This window comes from Phascolarctos cinereus, unplaced genomic scaffold, assembly GCF_003287225.1.
Source record: "Phascolarctos cinereus isolate Bilbo 61053 unplaced genomic scaffold, phaCin_HiC Scaffold_7;HRSCAF=346, whole genome shotgun sequence".
Taxonomy (NCBI): domain Eukaryota; kingdom Metazoa; phylum Chordata; class Mammalia; order Diprotodontia; family Phascolarctidae; genus Phascolarctos; species Phascolarctos cinereus.
Genome location: NW_027556180.1, coordinates 12,674,547 through 12,692,120, shown reverse-complemented (window position 1 = coordinate 12,692,120; position 17,574 = coordinate 12,674,547). Strand labels below are relative to the sequence as shown.

Genomic DNA, 17,574 nt, shown 5'->3' with positions numbered 1-17,574 from the left:
ACTGCTTTTCCCCACCTTATGAGGGCTTGGAGTTCAGTAGCCACTCAGAAACCCCGTTCCAATACTGATCAGTACAGAATTTGAATCTGATTCATTTTTTCTGGGCTCCTTCACTCCATCTTGGGCTGTCTAGTGTGCCCCCACACCATAGGAGTTCCCAAATTGGTTCTGGATTTAGTGTGGATACTTAATCACTTTAATGCCTTTGGCAACCCAGAAGCCCCAAGTCCACGGGGGCCTGAGCCTCCCCCCAGCCCTCAAGACTGCTTCTTGACATATGGCTGTGTTCATGTGAATGTTGCCCAAGGAGAGCTTTATGACCCGCGTTTATGATTATCATTATTGTTGTTATTAATTGTACTAGTAGTAACTGGCATTTAGATGTCTCTTGAAAGTCTTTAAAATATATTTAAGAATCGAATTGCTTTCTGTAGGAATAATGAAGTTAAGCTCATGCTATATTTATCTTTCTGAAGCATCACTTCTCACTGCTCTGATGTTGTCTTGTAATGTGGTCCTAACTGTGAGTTTTTAAGTGTTTTTGCCAGCTGCGCACCAAAGCCTCCAACCCAGAGAGTAATGGGTTTTGTAGCTAGAAGACCAGACTGGCTAATGGAGGAGAGAGAACTTTCAAAGTAACCTTCCTAATGTACAGGTCTAACCACATCATTCCCTTACTTAGTAAACTCCACTGACTCCCTATCACCTTTGGGACCAAACACAAAATTCTCCATTTGGTTTTTAAAGTCCTTCATGAGCTGAACTTCCCATCCCTTCAGTATGCCTCGACCTGACTCAGCTCCATGTATTCTGAAATCCAGGGACTCTGGTTTCCTTGCTGTTTCCTCACATAAGACACTTGTCCTCCTAACCCCAATCATTTTCTCTGGCTGTTCCTGGCATTGCCAGCTTCCTCCCAATCTCAGCTGAAGTCCCATCTTCTACAGCAAACCTTTCCTACTCCTCCCAGATCTTAGTGTCTTCCAAGAATCTCTCCAACCATCTGTCTGTCTCTTGTTTACACATACACAGTTGTTTGTGTCATGGCTTCATTAGACTGTGAGCTCCTTGAGGAAAGTGACCTTGCTGCCTTTTTAGGGGGCATCTCAGCTTATAATACAGTGTCTGGCTCCACTGGGCACTTAATAAAATGCTTATTTTAATGATTCCTCTTCCAGCTCATTTAATAGATGAAGAACTGAGGCAAACAGGATTAAGTGACTTGCCCAGGGTCACACAGCTAGTAAGTGTCTGAGGCTGGATTTGAACTCATGAAGATGAGTCTTCCTGATTACAGGCTCATTGTTCTATCCACTGTGCCACTTAGCTTCCTAATAAATACATTAATTCCCCCAAATATTAACATCAATATCAGTCCTCTGCCAATAAGGCAGAAAAATACTTCTTTTTATTAGCAAAATGACCCTTCCTGTTTAGCAGTGTGGTTCAGTCCTGGGCGTTAATTCTGAACAACATCATTGCATAGCAATGAAATATATTGAATTAAGCGTGGTGTACTGCCTGCTAAATAGCCCTTGGTTCTTTTAATTTTTATTTTCTTTTAAAAATTGACCTGCCCCTCCCACGACCTTCCCCCATAAAGCAAATTTTTTAAAAGCCCCCAATGCGTAGTTGTAAGGCCTAGACAAACAAATTCCTACATTGACCATTTTTGAAAATGAATGTTCCTATTTTAAGTTCATTTTAAGTCAGTTGCCTTTCTAGGTGAATTCTTGAAGCACTATATAAATGTTGTTTGTATGCACTCGTGGCCAGAAGGCTGGTGACCAGGCCTGAAGAAACTGTTGTGCAGCTCTTGAAACAGATAAGCAGCAGTGGGGTTTCATGCGTTGCTCAAGAGCACACCCACAGTGATGAAATCATGGGTCTTTCAGAGGATCAAAGTTTTCCGAGTTACTTCATCATATCTGCTGTTGAGGGAAAAAAAAATTGGAACTTCAAAAGAAATTCCCTATTTTTGACATCCCAAAAGTGGGCTTGGGAAAAAAAAAATTCAAGGATAGCCTTATGCAGAGGGAGGGTGGTTCCTTCAAAGTCACTATCGTAGCATTTGGTTCCCATGAAAATTAAGTGTTTTTTCTCCCCTCCGATGTCCTAGGAGTCAGCAAAGTTAACAAGCATTTATTAAATGCTATGTCCCAAGCTCTGTGCCACAGACCTGGGGCACAAACAAAGGCAAAAACATGATGCCTGCTCTCAGGGAACTCACGTTCCAATGGAGGAGGAAACACACAAACCAGCACGTACACACTAGATATCCCTATGGAACACGGGGGGCTCACTGTGTGGGGATAGGATGGGGAAAGTGGGATTTGAACTGAATCTTACAGGGAGCCAGGGAAGCCAGGAGGCAGAGGGGAAGAGGGAGACATTTCAGCCCCTGGGGAGAGCCAGCCAGGAAGTAAGCATAGTCAAACGCTTGAGTGCCATGTGCACGGAAACAAAGGAAGCCAGAGTCCCTGGCCTGGAGAGTCCCTGGAAGGGAGGAAGGCGTAAGAAGACAAGACAGGCCAGGTTGTGAAGGGCTTGGGAAGCCACAGGATTTTGTGTTTGGTCATGGAGGTAATAGGAAGCCATGGGAGTTTATTAAGTAGGGGGAAAGAAATGGCTAGAACTGTGGTTTAGGAGAATCACTTTGGCAGATGAGTGGACGATGGACTGGAGCAGAGAGAGATTTGAAACAGAGACACTGTTGGAAGCCTCCTGCGATGATCCAGCTAGGAGGTAACAAGGACCTACAGCAGGGTGGCTATAAGAGGGGAGAGCAAGGGATACTTCTCCCTGAATTCCCCTTTGCCCCAACTCCCACTAGCCTGTGGGATATTTAACGTACACATATCACACACCCCTGGAATTAATCAACAAGCATTTATTGACCACCTACTATGCTGAATGTCCCAGAAGTCTTAGTGGAGCTTTAAGTTTGGGCGTAGTTTAAAACATATCCATCCCCATGCTAGGCACTAGGTAAACAATGGCAAAAAAAAAAAACCCAAGCTTACATTCCAGCATTGAATACTACACGTACATAAACATATAATGTGTATCCTTAGAAATACAAATGCATTTTGGAGGTGGGGAGAACCTTTTCTCCCCCTTCCATAATACTCTATTTCTTTCTTGATTTATCAGTATCTGTAGCATTTAGTACCTTCATGTGGTTTTTCTCTACTGGCAAATTTCCTCACGGAGTAGGAAGAGGGACTTTGTCCACATGCGATTCCTTTTGACAATAACCAGAGGAAACAATGTAAACAGCACACAGTTCGACCTGTCCACTCTCTCATCTCTCTACACCTAATGACGTCATTTCTCTTCACATTGACCCAAGTCTTCCAATGCATCTGTGATCTCACCAATGTGGCCGTTCCACCCAGCGACAGAGATTGGACGGCACGGCCTATGTGATTCCCATAAGTTTTCTGCGGAGAGGTGACCCAATGTGCTGGAGAGGTGGGGAGGACAGGGCATTGTCAATTTCTCTTGATTTCTGAGGATACTAATGAGGGCCATGGGGCATCTACCCCTTGCTGTCACCACAGGAGAAACCCCTTGTCTTCTTTTCCCCATCATTTATTGCTATGATGACATTCATAGGTCACTCTCCCTTCCTCATTCCTCAAGCGTGATGTGTTGCATTCAGCTATCGTCCACCATGTGCCTCTCTATTGCTCTATCGGTGATCTGTAATTCCATTTCTTCAGAGACAATAGAGTTCCTTGATTCATACCTGTCTAACATTTCCACAAGTATGTCGGTATTAAAAAAAAGATGGGCCCCATTTTAGAGAGACATAAGGGTAGTTGATCCGTGTTTCAGGGAACAGAGCTAAAGCCATCTTAGATGAGCCTGGAAGTCAACAAAACAAGCCAACAATCCACGTGACCTATCAGAGAAACAAAAATGTTTCCCCAAAGAAAGGAGAGCTCCACATGTCTCTGAAGGAGTCACCTTCTAATGGATTTGAAGAAGACCCTCACTTGATTGACCATCATATCTCTAAAGTGATCCCCCATCAGGAAATAGAAAAGAGGGTTGATCACACTGTTCAGAAAGGCCAAGGGTCGGGTCAGAATGTAGAACGAGTTGATGATGACCTGCGTGCATTTGCTCTGCTTCCAGATGTCAAGGCGGGAAGCTATCCTAACATTTCGCATGATGTGGTAGGGGGTAAAGATGATTGAGAATATCACCACTGCCATGATGACCAAGTTGAGAGGCTTCTCAAGGGGGAGTGCGGTAGTGAGTTGCCTGCTTCTCTCCTTTAGGAAAAGGGCAATTTTTAGATAAAAGAAACACATGACAAAGAGTGGAAGGAGGAACCCCAGCCCGGTCAGACACATACTATAGATGAGGTTGTATTTGGGATCTCCAGAACTCGCATAGTCATTACAGGTGGTGCCATTGTTTACTGTGGTCTGCTCAATGAAAAGGAGGATTGGTAGAAGCTCAAGGGTCACCCAAATCCAGATGGCTACTGAGATAAAGATAGAAACTTCCTTCTTTTGCAGAAAATGCTCTCGGAAGGGATATTTCATCAGCAGGAACCGGTCAATACTGATAAATGTAAGGAAAAGGATGCTCGTATACAAGTTGGCATGGAGTAAGTATCTGTTACTCATGCATAGGATGTTCCCGTAGGTCCACTTCCCATTGGCATACCATCTCACCAACATGGGGAGCGTACACAGAAAGGCCAGGTCGGAAAGGGAGAGATTGAACAGGTAGATGTTGCCACTTTTCCAGTTTTTCAGACAGAAGACGTAGCCCAAGACCACAGCTATGTTCCCGAGGATGCCAATGAGAAACTCGATGGAATAAAGGGCAGGAAGAAAGTGCTTTTCTAGAATTGCCTCTGCTCCCAGCCATTTCTCACAAGCTGTCGTGTTCTTCTCCTGAGCAAGAGAAAGAAGGAAAACAAAAATTAGGAACAAATCACAGCATTTTTACTCTATGAGATCAAAACTGTGCGATAGAACCTAAACCTTAACACTTCTGTGAGCTCAGGCGAGGCATTTCAACCCTCCGGGCCACCATCTCCTCATCCAGAAAAAGAGAGGGCTGAAGCAGCCTGAGGGCCCATCTATCGCTAAATCTGTGATACGACATATGTTTTAAAAGTAAACAACAGCCTCAGGGAAAGCAGAACAAATTACAACCAATCACAACAATGGAACCGTTGAGGTCCTGTTTTCTGGGAAACAGGGTAGCATTACACCTTCATGTGACTTTCACAAGCGACGACAGGTATTCTGGACAGTTCTGGACCAAACATTCATGTGTCCTTCATCCCCACAGCCCCAACAGTCCTGCTTGTAGCAACTGAGCTGGGCTCAATACCAGCTCTCCTTTCATCACCTTGGTCAATTGAACATCACCTCTCCTTTCTATGCCTCAGCCTCCTCATCTTGCAGATGAATGGCTCCGAGTGGCTAAGGTGCTCTCCAGTTTCAAAAACCTGTGACCTATCACCTTCCAGTCTATGAATACTACTTTCACGTACCTACCCGAATTACCTGACAAGTAACAATTTTGCAGACCAGCCTTGTGAGTGCTACCTTTCAAATCTGACTCTGATCTACCTTTCCAGATTGGTGTCAGAATAGTCTCAATCTACATTCCATCAAAACTAAGATGCACATTTCTCTTCCACATCTTTGCAAAGGCTGATCCCCATCCTTGGAATAGTCCCCAGTGTCACCTTGGTGTCTTGGAATGCCTAGCTTCTTTCAAGACTCACTTTAAGGAACACCTCCTAGAAGAGGCCTTTGGTGATTCCTCCACTTAATTACTTTGTATTCTCTATATCACATATTTACTCATCTGTATATATGTTGCTTCTGACCAGTAGACTGTAAACTTCTAGAGAGTTTCAAAATTTTCTTTTTGTCTCCGTATCTGCAGCTAGAATGGTATGTGGCTAATAACAAGTGTTTTGTTAAATTGCTGAGACAAACATCATGAATAGAGCTTGACATTGGAATTGGGAAATTCCCAAATTCAAATCCTGCCTCAGGCACGTCCTTGATGTGTGACTCTGAGCAAGTCACATAACCTCTCCATGACTCAGTTTCCTCACTGCAAAATGGAAATAATAATAGCATCTTCATAGAGATGACAAAGACCAAATAAGATGATTCTCTCTATATGTATTAATATGTATATACGGATATGGTGCTTTAAGTCTTCTTGATTTTAAAGTGCTATAAAAATGTTAACTATTAGTATTAGTACTGAATCCTTAAATAGCTGTGAGGTCAACAATAAAATTTTCTCTTCAAAACTTATTTTGAAAGTCTTCTGAGGCTTAAGGACAATCAGGCAACTCTTTCAACCTTGTAATTTGGGAAATTAACTAAAAATAAAAGTGGGCATTTTATTTTCTAAAAAATATCCAAGTGCAAACATAAAGCAAAATTAGTTGCATCTCATGTTTGTTAATCCTGAAGCTTTCATAAAACAAGCCCATTTGTCAAGTTGGGAAGAGCTAATTTCCATGGTTTGAAGAAGTTCCTGGGAACTGCAGCATGAGTAAGTCTAACATAAGTGCCACTTGTTGCTTCTTTATTCAGAGATTTCCTTGTACAATCGGACAAACATGGCTTCTAGAAACCATTTAAATTTATCTCATGTCCCCCAAAGAAGAAAGAGGAATTTTTCCTGAATAAGTTTATATCAATTACATGCAATCATAGAACACTATGTGGGACCTAAAACATGGGGACAAGGTGGGGCATACCAACAAGTGTTCTAGGAAAAAAAAAAACAACCCAGCAGTAACAGAATCAAGCCTTTTAAAAATGCCACATTTCCCCGAACATTTTCCTCCAAAATGGTCCAGTTAGGAGCCCCCTTAGTCAGAGGTAAGTGCAAAAGTTCAAACCAAAGACCCATCTGCTAGCGCTCTTAAGTTCAGCAGTGCCCTCTTGGGTGCAGTGGTCGAAAACACATGCAGTAGTAATAACTAATTATTATAGTCTTAGAATTGGAAAGCCCTTCACACATATTATCTTTGAGGCTCACAAGGATGCTATGGAACTGCAAATTGTCCCACCATTGAATGAATGATTTTTTTTTATAATTCAGTTTACCATTTTATTTCCCCCCTTTTTACATGTCAAGATAGTTTTCCACATTCATTTTTGTAAGATTTTGAGTTCCAAATTTTTCTTTCCTTTCCTTCCTTTCCCCCTCCCCAAGACAGCGAGCAATCTGATATAGGTTATACACGTACAAACGTGTTCAACACATTTCCACATTCGCCACATTGCGGAACAAGAATCAGAACAAAAGGGGAAAACCATGAGAAAGAAAAGAAGCAAAGACAGTGAACACAGTCCGCTGCTGTCTGCACTCAGACTCCGTGCCTCTCTCTCTGGAGGTGGGCAGCGTTTTCTGTCATGAGGCTTCTGGAACTATCTTGGTTCATCGTATTGTTGAGAAGAGCCAAGTCTGCCATAGCTGATCATTGCACAGGGTTGCTGTCACTCTGTGCCATGGTCTCCTGGCTCTGCTCACTTCACTCAGCATCAGGTCATCTAAGTCTTTCCAGGTTTTTCTGAAATTCGTCCGCTCATTGTTTCTAATAGAATAGTATTCCATTCTATTCATATACCACAACCTATTCAGTCATTCCCCAAATAATGGACATACTTCAATTTCCTATTCTTTGCCGCCACATAAGAAGCTGCTATAAACCTTTGTGTGCATGTGGGTCCTTTTTCCTTTTTTATGATCTCTTTGGGATACAGATCTAGCAGTGGTATAGTTGGATCAAAGGGTATGCACAATTTTAAAGCCCTTTGGGCATAATTCCAAATTGCTCTCCAACCTAGTTAAATCAGCTCACAATTCCACCAACAATGCATTAGTGTTCCAATTTCCCCATAGCTTCTCTAACATTTATCATTTTTCTTTCCTGTCCTATTAGCCAATCTGATAGGTGTGAGGTGGCACCTCAGAGTTGTTTTAATTTGCCTTTCTCTAATCAATAATGATTTATAGCATTTTGAATGAAGCATTTATTAAGCACTTACTATGTGAAAAGCACTGTGATGAGCACTGGAGATACAGAAAAGTAAGACGAATCTTTTCTCAAAGAACTCGTGTTCCAATGGAAGAGATAATACATATGGCAGCTTTCAGATCCAAGTGAGAGGGAAAGGACCCATGGTCCTTAAGGAGCAGTGTCAAGGCACATGTTACTGCTTCTCAAAGCTTTTGTGGCATTCTCACTGACAAAATCTTGTCAGTTTTGATGTTGAACTATTTGACAACGCTAAAGATTTTGGTGAGAGTAACCATTTTGGAGAGTAACTTGAAATTATGCTAAAAATAAAACAAAGTAACTATAATGCCTTTGAGATCCTACTGCTACACACACACACACACACACACACACACATACACACGTGTGTATACATATATACCTTAATAGCTTAAAACTATACTGACTTTTGAGTCACCCTGTATACATACATATATATACATATACATATATATGCCTATAAACATACATGTGTATACACACACACACACACACACACACACACACATATATATGTAAGTATGTATGTGTGTTACAGTGACCCAAAAGTCTTAGTGTGGTTTTAAGCTATTAAGGTTTAAAACTAAGACTTTTGAGACAGTCTATATATCTACCTAAAGGGGCTCAAAGACAGAAATAATGGTTCCGTATGGACCAGAATATTCATAGTAGTCCTTTATCAATATTAGCAAAAAACTGGAAATGCGGTAGATGCCAATCAATTGGAGATCAGCAAAATAAATTATGGAAGGGTAAATGGAATAGAATATTCTTAGACCTTAAGAAATAGCGACTGTGAAGAATTCAGAAAAGCGTGTGAAGACTTATGAGAACTGCTATAGAGTAAAATAAGCAGGAAAACGTTTCCATTATTACAACAATATAAATGGAAAGAAAGATCCCAAAACAGACTGAGTGCTATATAATGATAATGACTGAGCTTGGTCTTGGAGAAGAGATCAGAAAATGCCCTTCCCTCCCTCATCTGGAGAGGAGAAATACTGCTGGTGTGGATGCATTCTAGTGTTGTTAATTGATTTTTTCTGCTATTTTTAAAAATTCTTTGTTGCAAGGGGCGATTCCTGAGTAGGAGTGGAAAGCAGAGATATTTGGAGATGGAGGAAAATAAAAGTTAGCATTATAAAGTTGTTTTAAAAGGTCTTTTTAAGAAATGAACACGTAATGGGTTTGCTTGAAATAAAATTTATTTCACATACCAAAATGAAAAATTATTGCAGTTCAAAGCCCTTTTAGGCAGGGATCACATTTGTGCCTAATCTTGTGCCCACATGAGTGCCTCCTCTCCCTATCCTCCCCACACACAATTTGGCCCCACCTCCCTCTACACCTCTTGCTAGGGAGTGCCTAGTGCTCTGCCCCCAGTGTATTCTCCCAACTTGCCTGAATGGGTAAGTGAGACACAGAGAGCAGGAAGAGTCCTTACCCTGGAGGCTAATAGCAACAGGAAAAGCCAGTATTACTAGGGGTCAGATGAGACCAGTGAACCCTCAGGAAGAACCAGAAGATAAGGGCAAGGGAACGTCCAGGGGTTGGAGCTTTATCCTTAGACTTCTCCTCAGGCTAAAGAGGAAGGCAACACCATAGAGAAAGATCAAAGCTAGAAGAGGTCACGAATGGACAGCTGGTTCTGTCTGCTGGCATTAGTTACCTTGCTCATCAATGCATCACTGTACTGCCTTTCTTTAGTTTTATTCTAATAGATGGGACACTGCAAAGACTTAAAGCCAACACTTGCAGGATAAGTTAAGGCTCTCAGGACCCTCAATATTTAGTTCATTAGGCACCAAAAGATAGTGGAATGATAACAATAATCATTAGGAGTGCTGTTTTTGCAAATGTTTTACTGGCTCCAAACATGCTTTCCAGGACCTTTCCTTTTCCATACAATAGCACCTCCTCCCACTCCTAATAGAATGTGGAGGTCTTTTCCCAGAAAGAATTGGCATGTGTATTTGTACCTCTAGATGCTTATATAAAATGAGTAGAAACAATGACAAACTGGCTGCAGGTTAATTTACAAAATCTCCCTTCGGAGGCTCTTCAAATGGTTGGGGGAGAATGGCGATGAAAAGGGAATCCTGAGTCCTCTGAGCTATCTCTCAATCCATGCCTGGGGCCCTGAAGCTTCATGTGAGGTCATGTTCACAGAAATGGGTTAATCATTTCAAAAATATGAATTCTGTGAAAGAAGCCAGCAGCCATTCAGTTTACTCCTCTGGGCATTTGAGCGACACTCAATATCACAATATCACAGTCATTTCCGACTGGCTTTTTTTTCTATGAGTTGATAAGTTTTTTATTTCACAAAACGCACTCGCAACCATTTCCAATACACTTCAGATCTTGTAAGACTGGAATAACCAGTTTATGATTTCTCAGTGTGTTAAAACATTTTACAATAACAACAACACCAATAATAATGATAACTACATAATAGCTGGTATTTATATAGCATTTTGAAGATTGCAAAGCACTCTACCTATAGAATATCTGAGAACGACAAGGCAGATTCTTTCAAAACAATCCAAGGTGGATTACCTGTGCTGAAAACAAGTAACTGCTTCTATTTAATAAGGTTTTCAATTAAGAAAGCTCTTTGAATGCTGGGGGAAAGAAAAACCATTCAGATTGGGAGCACTTGGTATTTGTTGTGCCAATGCCATCCTAAGCCAAAGAATTAAATATTAATATTCTATGCTCTGATATAATATTTATTAGGTCCTTGTCTTTACAAAAAATTACATGAATTCTTATACATATATTCATATGGTGTCTTAGGTCACATTTTCTGGAAAACAGAATGGTTTAAGTTCCTCAAAATGTTGGGAGATTTTTTTTTCTTTCAAAATATCCTCAGGTTTCTTTTTCCCTTGACACTGTAATAAATAGTAATATTAAAATAGCATTCATATTAAATGCAAACAATGATATAAATGGTCATCATAAAACCCTTCTTCAATATATGTTGCTAGTCAACGGCCAGAATAATAACATGTATTTCTAGCAAACATAATATTGTTTGTCCTCTGTAATTCCCCTGCTAAATAACATAAGCTATTTCAGGAACTCCACTTACTGATTTTGGTGAAATTTTAACATTGTCAGAGACCCCTGACATCATCCATAAGCTGAACCAAGGTTTTGGCAGTTTTGTTTTAAAGGAGCAATGATTTGCAGAGAGATCAGTGCTTCTGACATTAACCGTCAAGACAGAAAACAATTTCCAAGTTGACAGTCAGCTGCTTGGAGCTACCCCCTTCCCCCTTTCTGGAGTCAGTTTAGCTCAGATGGCCCTGGTGTAAGCGTTATCCAAAGCACCAGCCACCCACTTTTCCAGGGAGGCCACTAGTTGCTGATTCAACATGACACAAAGAACCCGGACTCCCGTGGGTAAGGAATATTGTAGCTTACCATTCTTCTGGATGGACAGGCAGTCCTCAGCAGCCCAGCGCTGACCGATGCTTCTGGCTGGCTGGCCCACAGCTGGATCGCCTTATTTCAACTCATTTGCATATCATGCAACCATGCAAAACCCATGGACTAGTTTATTTACCCGTCCCACCGAGGCAAAACTGTGTGCAGTTTCCTAAAGAGGAAGCAGAAGCCCATTAACTCTTTCATGAGGGAGGAGGAAGAAACTGAAGATTTAGAAAAGCTGATACTTCAATTGCCTCATGCACAATTCAGACATTAGCCAAGTGTTTCTCGTTTTCGTTCATAAGCTTTCTTACATGAGCATGAATCAGAGACAATATCTTGCAGGATCACAATTTTAGCCCTGGGACAGACCTTATAGTCATCCTACCCATAGGATCATGATACTAGCGAATCACTAGCATCACTTTAAGGTTTGCAAACCATTTTACAAACAGTATCTCATTTTATTCTCACAAAAAAGCTGGGAGATGTTATTCTTCTTCTTTATTTCACAATTGAGGAAACAGGTTAAGTGACTTGACCAGAGTCATACTGCTAGTAAGTGGCCGAGGTTGAATTGGAACTCGGGTCTTCCTGACTCCAGGCCCAGTGCTCTATCCACCGAAACACATCCCTGAACCAGTGGAGCATACATTTAGAGCTGGAAAGGGACTTCAGAAGCCAGCCAGGCAACCTCCTCCCCACCCCACCCTCCTTTCACTCTGCTCTCTTTGAGTCCACTCTTCCCGACTCCATTTGAGGTTTTCTTGGCAGAGATACTGGTGTGGCTTGCCATTTCCTTCTCCACATCATTTTACAGATGAGAAAACTGAGGCCAGTAGGGGTAAGTGATTTGCCCAGGGTCACACAGTTTAAAAAGTGTCTCAGACGGAATTTGAACTCAGCATGATGATCTTCCTGACTCCAAGCTGGGACCTCTGTGCACTATGGCGCCACCTAGCTGTTCCACTTCACTTTACAGATCAGGAAACTAAAGACCAGAGAGGCTAATTCATTTGCCTAAAGTCACAAGGATAATAAGAGAGCAGGATTAGAACCCAGGTCCTCTGACTTCAGAGCCAATCCTTTTCCCACTGTGCTCCACTTCCTCTCCTTCTCTATGTAGCAGGTAGAAAGTTAAGGGTGTGGAGACAAGAAGTGAAGCTAGGGAGAGTCAGAAGGAAGATTTTAACTCAGGTGTGTTCGACTCCAAGGCTGAATCTCTAAGCTACCCTTCCCGATCACATCTCTGCAACGAGTGTTTTTATCCCTAACTTACACATAGGTTATCCTAAAGCTGATTTGTCAGACACTGGAGCAAATGAAGTGGTCTCTCAGTGTCCTTTTTGCATAGCGGGCAATGAAGTTTTAAACTATCAGCCTCCCCTTTCTCAGCTTTCTGGCATTCTGAACTAAAGATGTGCAAAAAGAATGCCTTAGACACCCAGGAATGAAAGGGAAGGTGATAGCCAAAATAAATGTGACAGGTGTGACCTGAGTGCATTCAAACAAGCATTTTGAATTGCACCTGGAAGCAAGCTGCTCTTAACATAGACCAGGGCTACTTCATCTCTTCTGTCCTGGACCCTTTGGGCAAACTGGCAAAGTCCATGGACCCCTTCTCAGAATCATGCTTTTAAATGCATAAAGTAAAATACTACATAGGACTGCAAAGGAAACCAATTATATTTGAAATACAGTTATCAACACATTACATATAAATATATACATCCAATTGGCTATCCACCTGTCTGTCTGTCTGTCTATCTATCTATCTATCTATCTGTCTATATCTATCTATCTAAAGTTCTCATCATCCCAGGTTAAGAACTTTTTGGCTGTAGACCACAATGGACATCTGGTTCATGCTGTTAATGTCTACTGAAAGCAGTTAGACAAATCTGCTCCAATGATCCCTGCCTGATCTGAAATCTACAAAACAAATTCAGCAATTCATCAATTAAGTGCTAATTTGAGATTTAGGAAAAAAAAAACCAAGCCTGAAGTCACCATCTATAGTTTTGTTTTCTTTTGTTTTCCCACAGAGGCAAAGCCAGATCTGGTATTTAAAAGAAATGCCTCATTTGCTATCTACTCATTTCTTTGTGGGGTCAGAAAGGAAACATTGGGTAATCAGATTTCCTTTCCTAAAACGAAGAAATTGAATGCCAATGCAAACTGAACAGTCCTTTCCAGATTTTCAATATACATGGGAAGGATCACAAGGATTATACACAGATGGGATTTCTACCAGGAATGTAGGTCTGGTTCAATATTAGGAAAACTCATCATTATTGATCATATCAATAACAAAAACAACAAAAATCACAATTATAGCAATAGATACAGAAAGAATTCTTCACAAAATATAACACCCATTACTATAAAAAACACTAGAAAGCATAGGAAAAAGGACTCTTTTTTAAAATGATAGTATGTATCTAAAACCATCAGCAAGCATTATCTGTAATGGAATAAACTTGTAGCCTTCTCAATAAGATCAGGAGTGAAGCAAGAATGTCCATTATCACCATTATTCAATGTTGTGCTAGAAATGTTAGGTATAACAACGGGATAAAAAGAAATTGAAGGAAAAACATAGGCCATGAGGAAACAAAATTGTCACTCTTTGCAGATAATATAATGGCATGCTTAGAGAACCCTGGAGAATCAAATAAAAACTAGTTGAAACAATAACATTAGCAAAGTTACAAGATGCAAAATAAATCCACATAAATCAGCAGCATTTCTATATACTACCAACAAAACCCAGCAGGATGAAATAGAAAGAGAAATTCCATTTAAAATGACTACAGAAAATATAAAATATTTGCAAGTCTACGCGCTAAGACAAACCAAGGAATAATACGAACACAATTAAAAAACACTCTTCACACAAATAAAGACAGAGCTAAACAATTAAAGAAATATTAATTTCTTATGGGTAGGTTGAGCCAATACAATTAAAATGACATTTCTATACAAATTAATTTACTTATTCAATGTCATACCAAACAAACTACCAAAGAATTGTTTTATAGAACCAGAAAAAATAATTTAAAAATTCATCTGGAAGAACAAAAGATCAAGAATATCAATGAAATCAGTGGGGAAAAAATGAAAGGAGACCTAACAGTATCAGATTTCAAATTATGCTACAAATTGATAATCATAAAAACACTCTAGTACTGGATAAAACCTAAAGTGGTTGATCAGTAGAAGAGATTAGGTACACACTATACAGAAGTAAACGACCACAATATTGTAGTGTTTGATGAGCCCAAAGAACCAAATAAGTTTATGACCAAATAAGAGAGAGGATCATAAGAAATAAAATGAATAATTTTGATTACATTAAATTTAAAAGGTTTTGTACAAACCAAACCAATCCAACCAAAATTCAAAGGAAAATAAGAAACTTGAGGGAATTTTAAAAAATGTTCTCAAATAAAGACCTCATTTCTCAAATACATAAGGAACGGAGCCAAGTTTCTAAATATAAGAGTTTTTTCCCCAATTGACAAAGTAGGATAAAATAGGCAGTTTTCAGAAGAAGAAATCAAAACTCTCGTCATGGAAAAATTCTCCAAATCACTATTGATTAAAGAAACACACATTAAAACAACTCTGAGGTACCACCTCACACCTATCAGATTGGCTAATATGACAGAAAAGTAAAATGACAAATGCTGGAGGGGATTGGGAAAATAGGGATCATTAATGCCTTATTGAGCAACTAGGTGATACAGTGGATAGAGCACAAGCCCTGGAATCAGGAGGGCCTTAGCTCAAATCCAGCCTTGGACACTACTAACTATGTAACCCTGGGCAAGTCACTTAATCCTGTTTGCTTCAGTTTCGTCATCTATAAAATGAGCTGGAGAAGGAAATGCTAAACCACTCCAGTATCTCTGCAAAGAAAACCCATGAGGTCACCAACAGTCAGACACCACTGAAATGACTCAGTAACAGCAACAATGTGCTGTTGGTGGAGTTGTGAATTGATCCAACCATTCTGGAAAGCAATTTGGAACTATATCCAAAAGGCTATAAAACTGTACATACCATTTTAACCCAACAAAACCTCTACTAGGTCTGTACCCCAAAGAGATCAAAGAAAAAGGCAGCACCTACAAGTATAAAAATATTTGTAGTGGCTCTTTTTATGGTGGCAAAGAATTGGAGAGTCCATCACTGAACTCATACACAAAGCCTTTTGAGCTGAATGGATCTATGAGAGCTTTCACTTAACGACAGGTAGGATTTCTAAAACATGTTTTATTTTCCAGGCACTGTGTTAAGCAATTTACAAATATTATCTTATCTGATCTTCACAACAACCTTGGGAGCTAGGTGTTGTTATTAACCCTCCCCCCAAATTTTATAGTAGAGGAAACTGAGGCACATAAGGGTTAAATGATTGGCCCAAAGTCACCCAGAGATTAAGTGTCTGAGACAAGATCATGCTTTCCTTACTGCTGGTTCTGCACTTTATCTACTCCGCCACCTACCTGCCTAACCTTTGTAACATTCAGAAACACATTTTGATACCAAAATGATGCATCTTATAAAAACTTTACTAGAAGAAAAAATTCCCATGTAAGTCTATGATATGAGAAAGACCTGGTCTGGGAACATTAATAATTCCCTTTAGAAGGGTGGGGAGATATTTAATTTAAATCTAAGGTTACTCAGATCATAGAAGAAAAAAGTTTTTGAAAAATCCAAGAGTATTTAAGGATAGCATTTACACATTTCTGAGGCTACGTGACCATTTCCAAGACCATATTAGTGTTTCCCAGAACCAAACACGCCTTCTGGAATAAAAAGCAACATTTGAAAAGTAAGGATCTAACCAGAAGAATGTTTGAGGAATTTATAACATCCGTAGACAAGGGAAATTATGTAAAAGTTCTTGGAATCTGTTTCAGTTCTCTGTCACCAAGAAATCAGCTACTTTGAGGTGGCTTCTATTGTATCAGGAAGAGTTCTGGTGTACAAGTCTCCATTCTGACCCATGGCCATGTGACTCATGTGAGCTCACCAGCCTGCTTTCATGAAGGGGGTTTCTGTACAGAAATATATCTCATACCCAAGTCATGTTTCTAAAAAGAGTTTCTTTTTGCTCTCCCCATTTTTTTGGGGGGGGAAGAGGTCCTCCACTTGAGTCATAAATAAATCATTCCCTGGAATGCTTGTGTGGGGGAATTAATGAACTGAAGAGTATGAGAATGGGAAGCCTAAACCTGGTCCTTAGAAGACAGGTTTCCTCAGACCTGTCCCTGGTTCAAAAAACAGAGTGACTGGAAGGAGCAAACTCCTCATCCTCCCCTCCTCACTACCCCCCTCCCAATTCAGCCAAGTGGTGAGAGACAGATTCCAATCCATATCAAGTTAAGGGCAGGTACAAATTAGACTGGTAGGAAAATGAAGAGCTCACAAAACCCCAGAGAAGCCTGTAAATGTTCTTCAAGCAAAGTCTTTTCACCGCCAGTTACAACTGGGCCACAACATTTGAACTTTAAAATGCAGGAAAAAAAATAGAAACAGCACTAGGTTTTCATGAATGATGGAGACTTCATCTTTACAGTTGCACAATTGACTGAAACATGTAGAGAATAGTACTCACATTATTTGTTTAGTATAATCATTGACTGATATGATAGAGAAAAATAGCCTCTTGAAAGTTCTTCTACAACAAAATATCTCCCATATACACACACACACACACACACACACACACATATATATATATATAAATCATAAGAGACTCTTTAAAAGAATAACAGGAAAAATTTTGTTTCTTGACCCTCTAGTTGTTATCATATGTGGTGCAGAGGTGCCTCAGGTGAGGCATAAAACAGAGACATATGCTTGCCACTGTTATGGAGAATGTTCACAGAGGCCAAATGGAAGAGGGATTTCCTACAGTTGGAGAGATGTCTATATGAGTATAAAATTTTGTGAATTGTATCATGTACCAGGACACTGCAGAACCTTTTAAATGAAATACATCAATACTCCAAAGAGTTCAGCCTAGCTATTCACACAGGAAAAACCAAGTGGAT

At 40.2% G+C, this 17,574-nt stretch overlaps 1 protein-coding gene across 1 annotated transcript; it reads right to left on the bottom strand.

The window, feature by feature from the left end:
• Positions 1-2,875: 2,875 nt before the first annotated feature.
• SUCNR1 (succinate receptor 1) lies at positions 2,876-11,768 on the bottom strand. The gene is made up of 2 exons (XM_020988949.2): positions 11,501-11,768; positions 2,876-4,916 (listed from the first exon to the last, which is right to left on the bottom strand). Exons 1-2 carry the CDS (start codon positions 11,501-11,503, stop codon positions 3,969-3,971), a joined length of 951 nt encoding a protein of 316 aa, XP_020844608.1. The 5' UTR covers positions 11,504-11,768; the 3' UTR covers positions 2,876-3,968.
• Between the last annotated feature and the right edge of the window lie 5,806 nt (positions 11,769-17,574).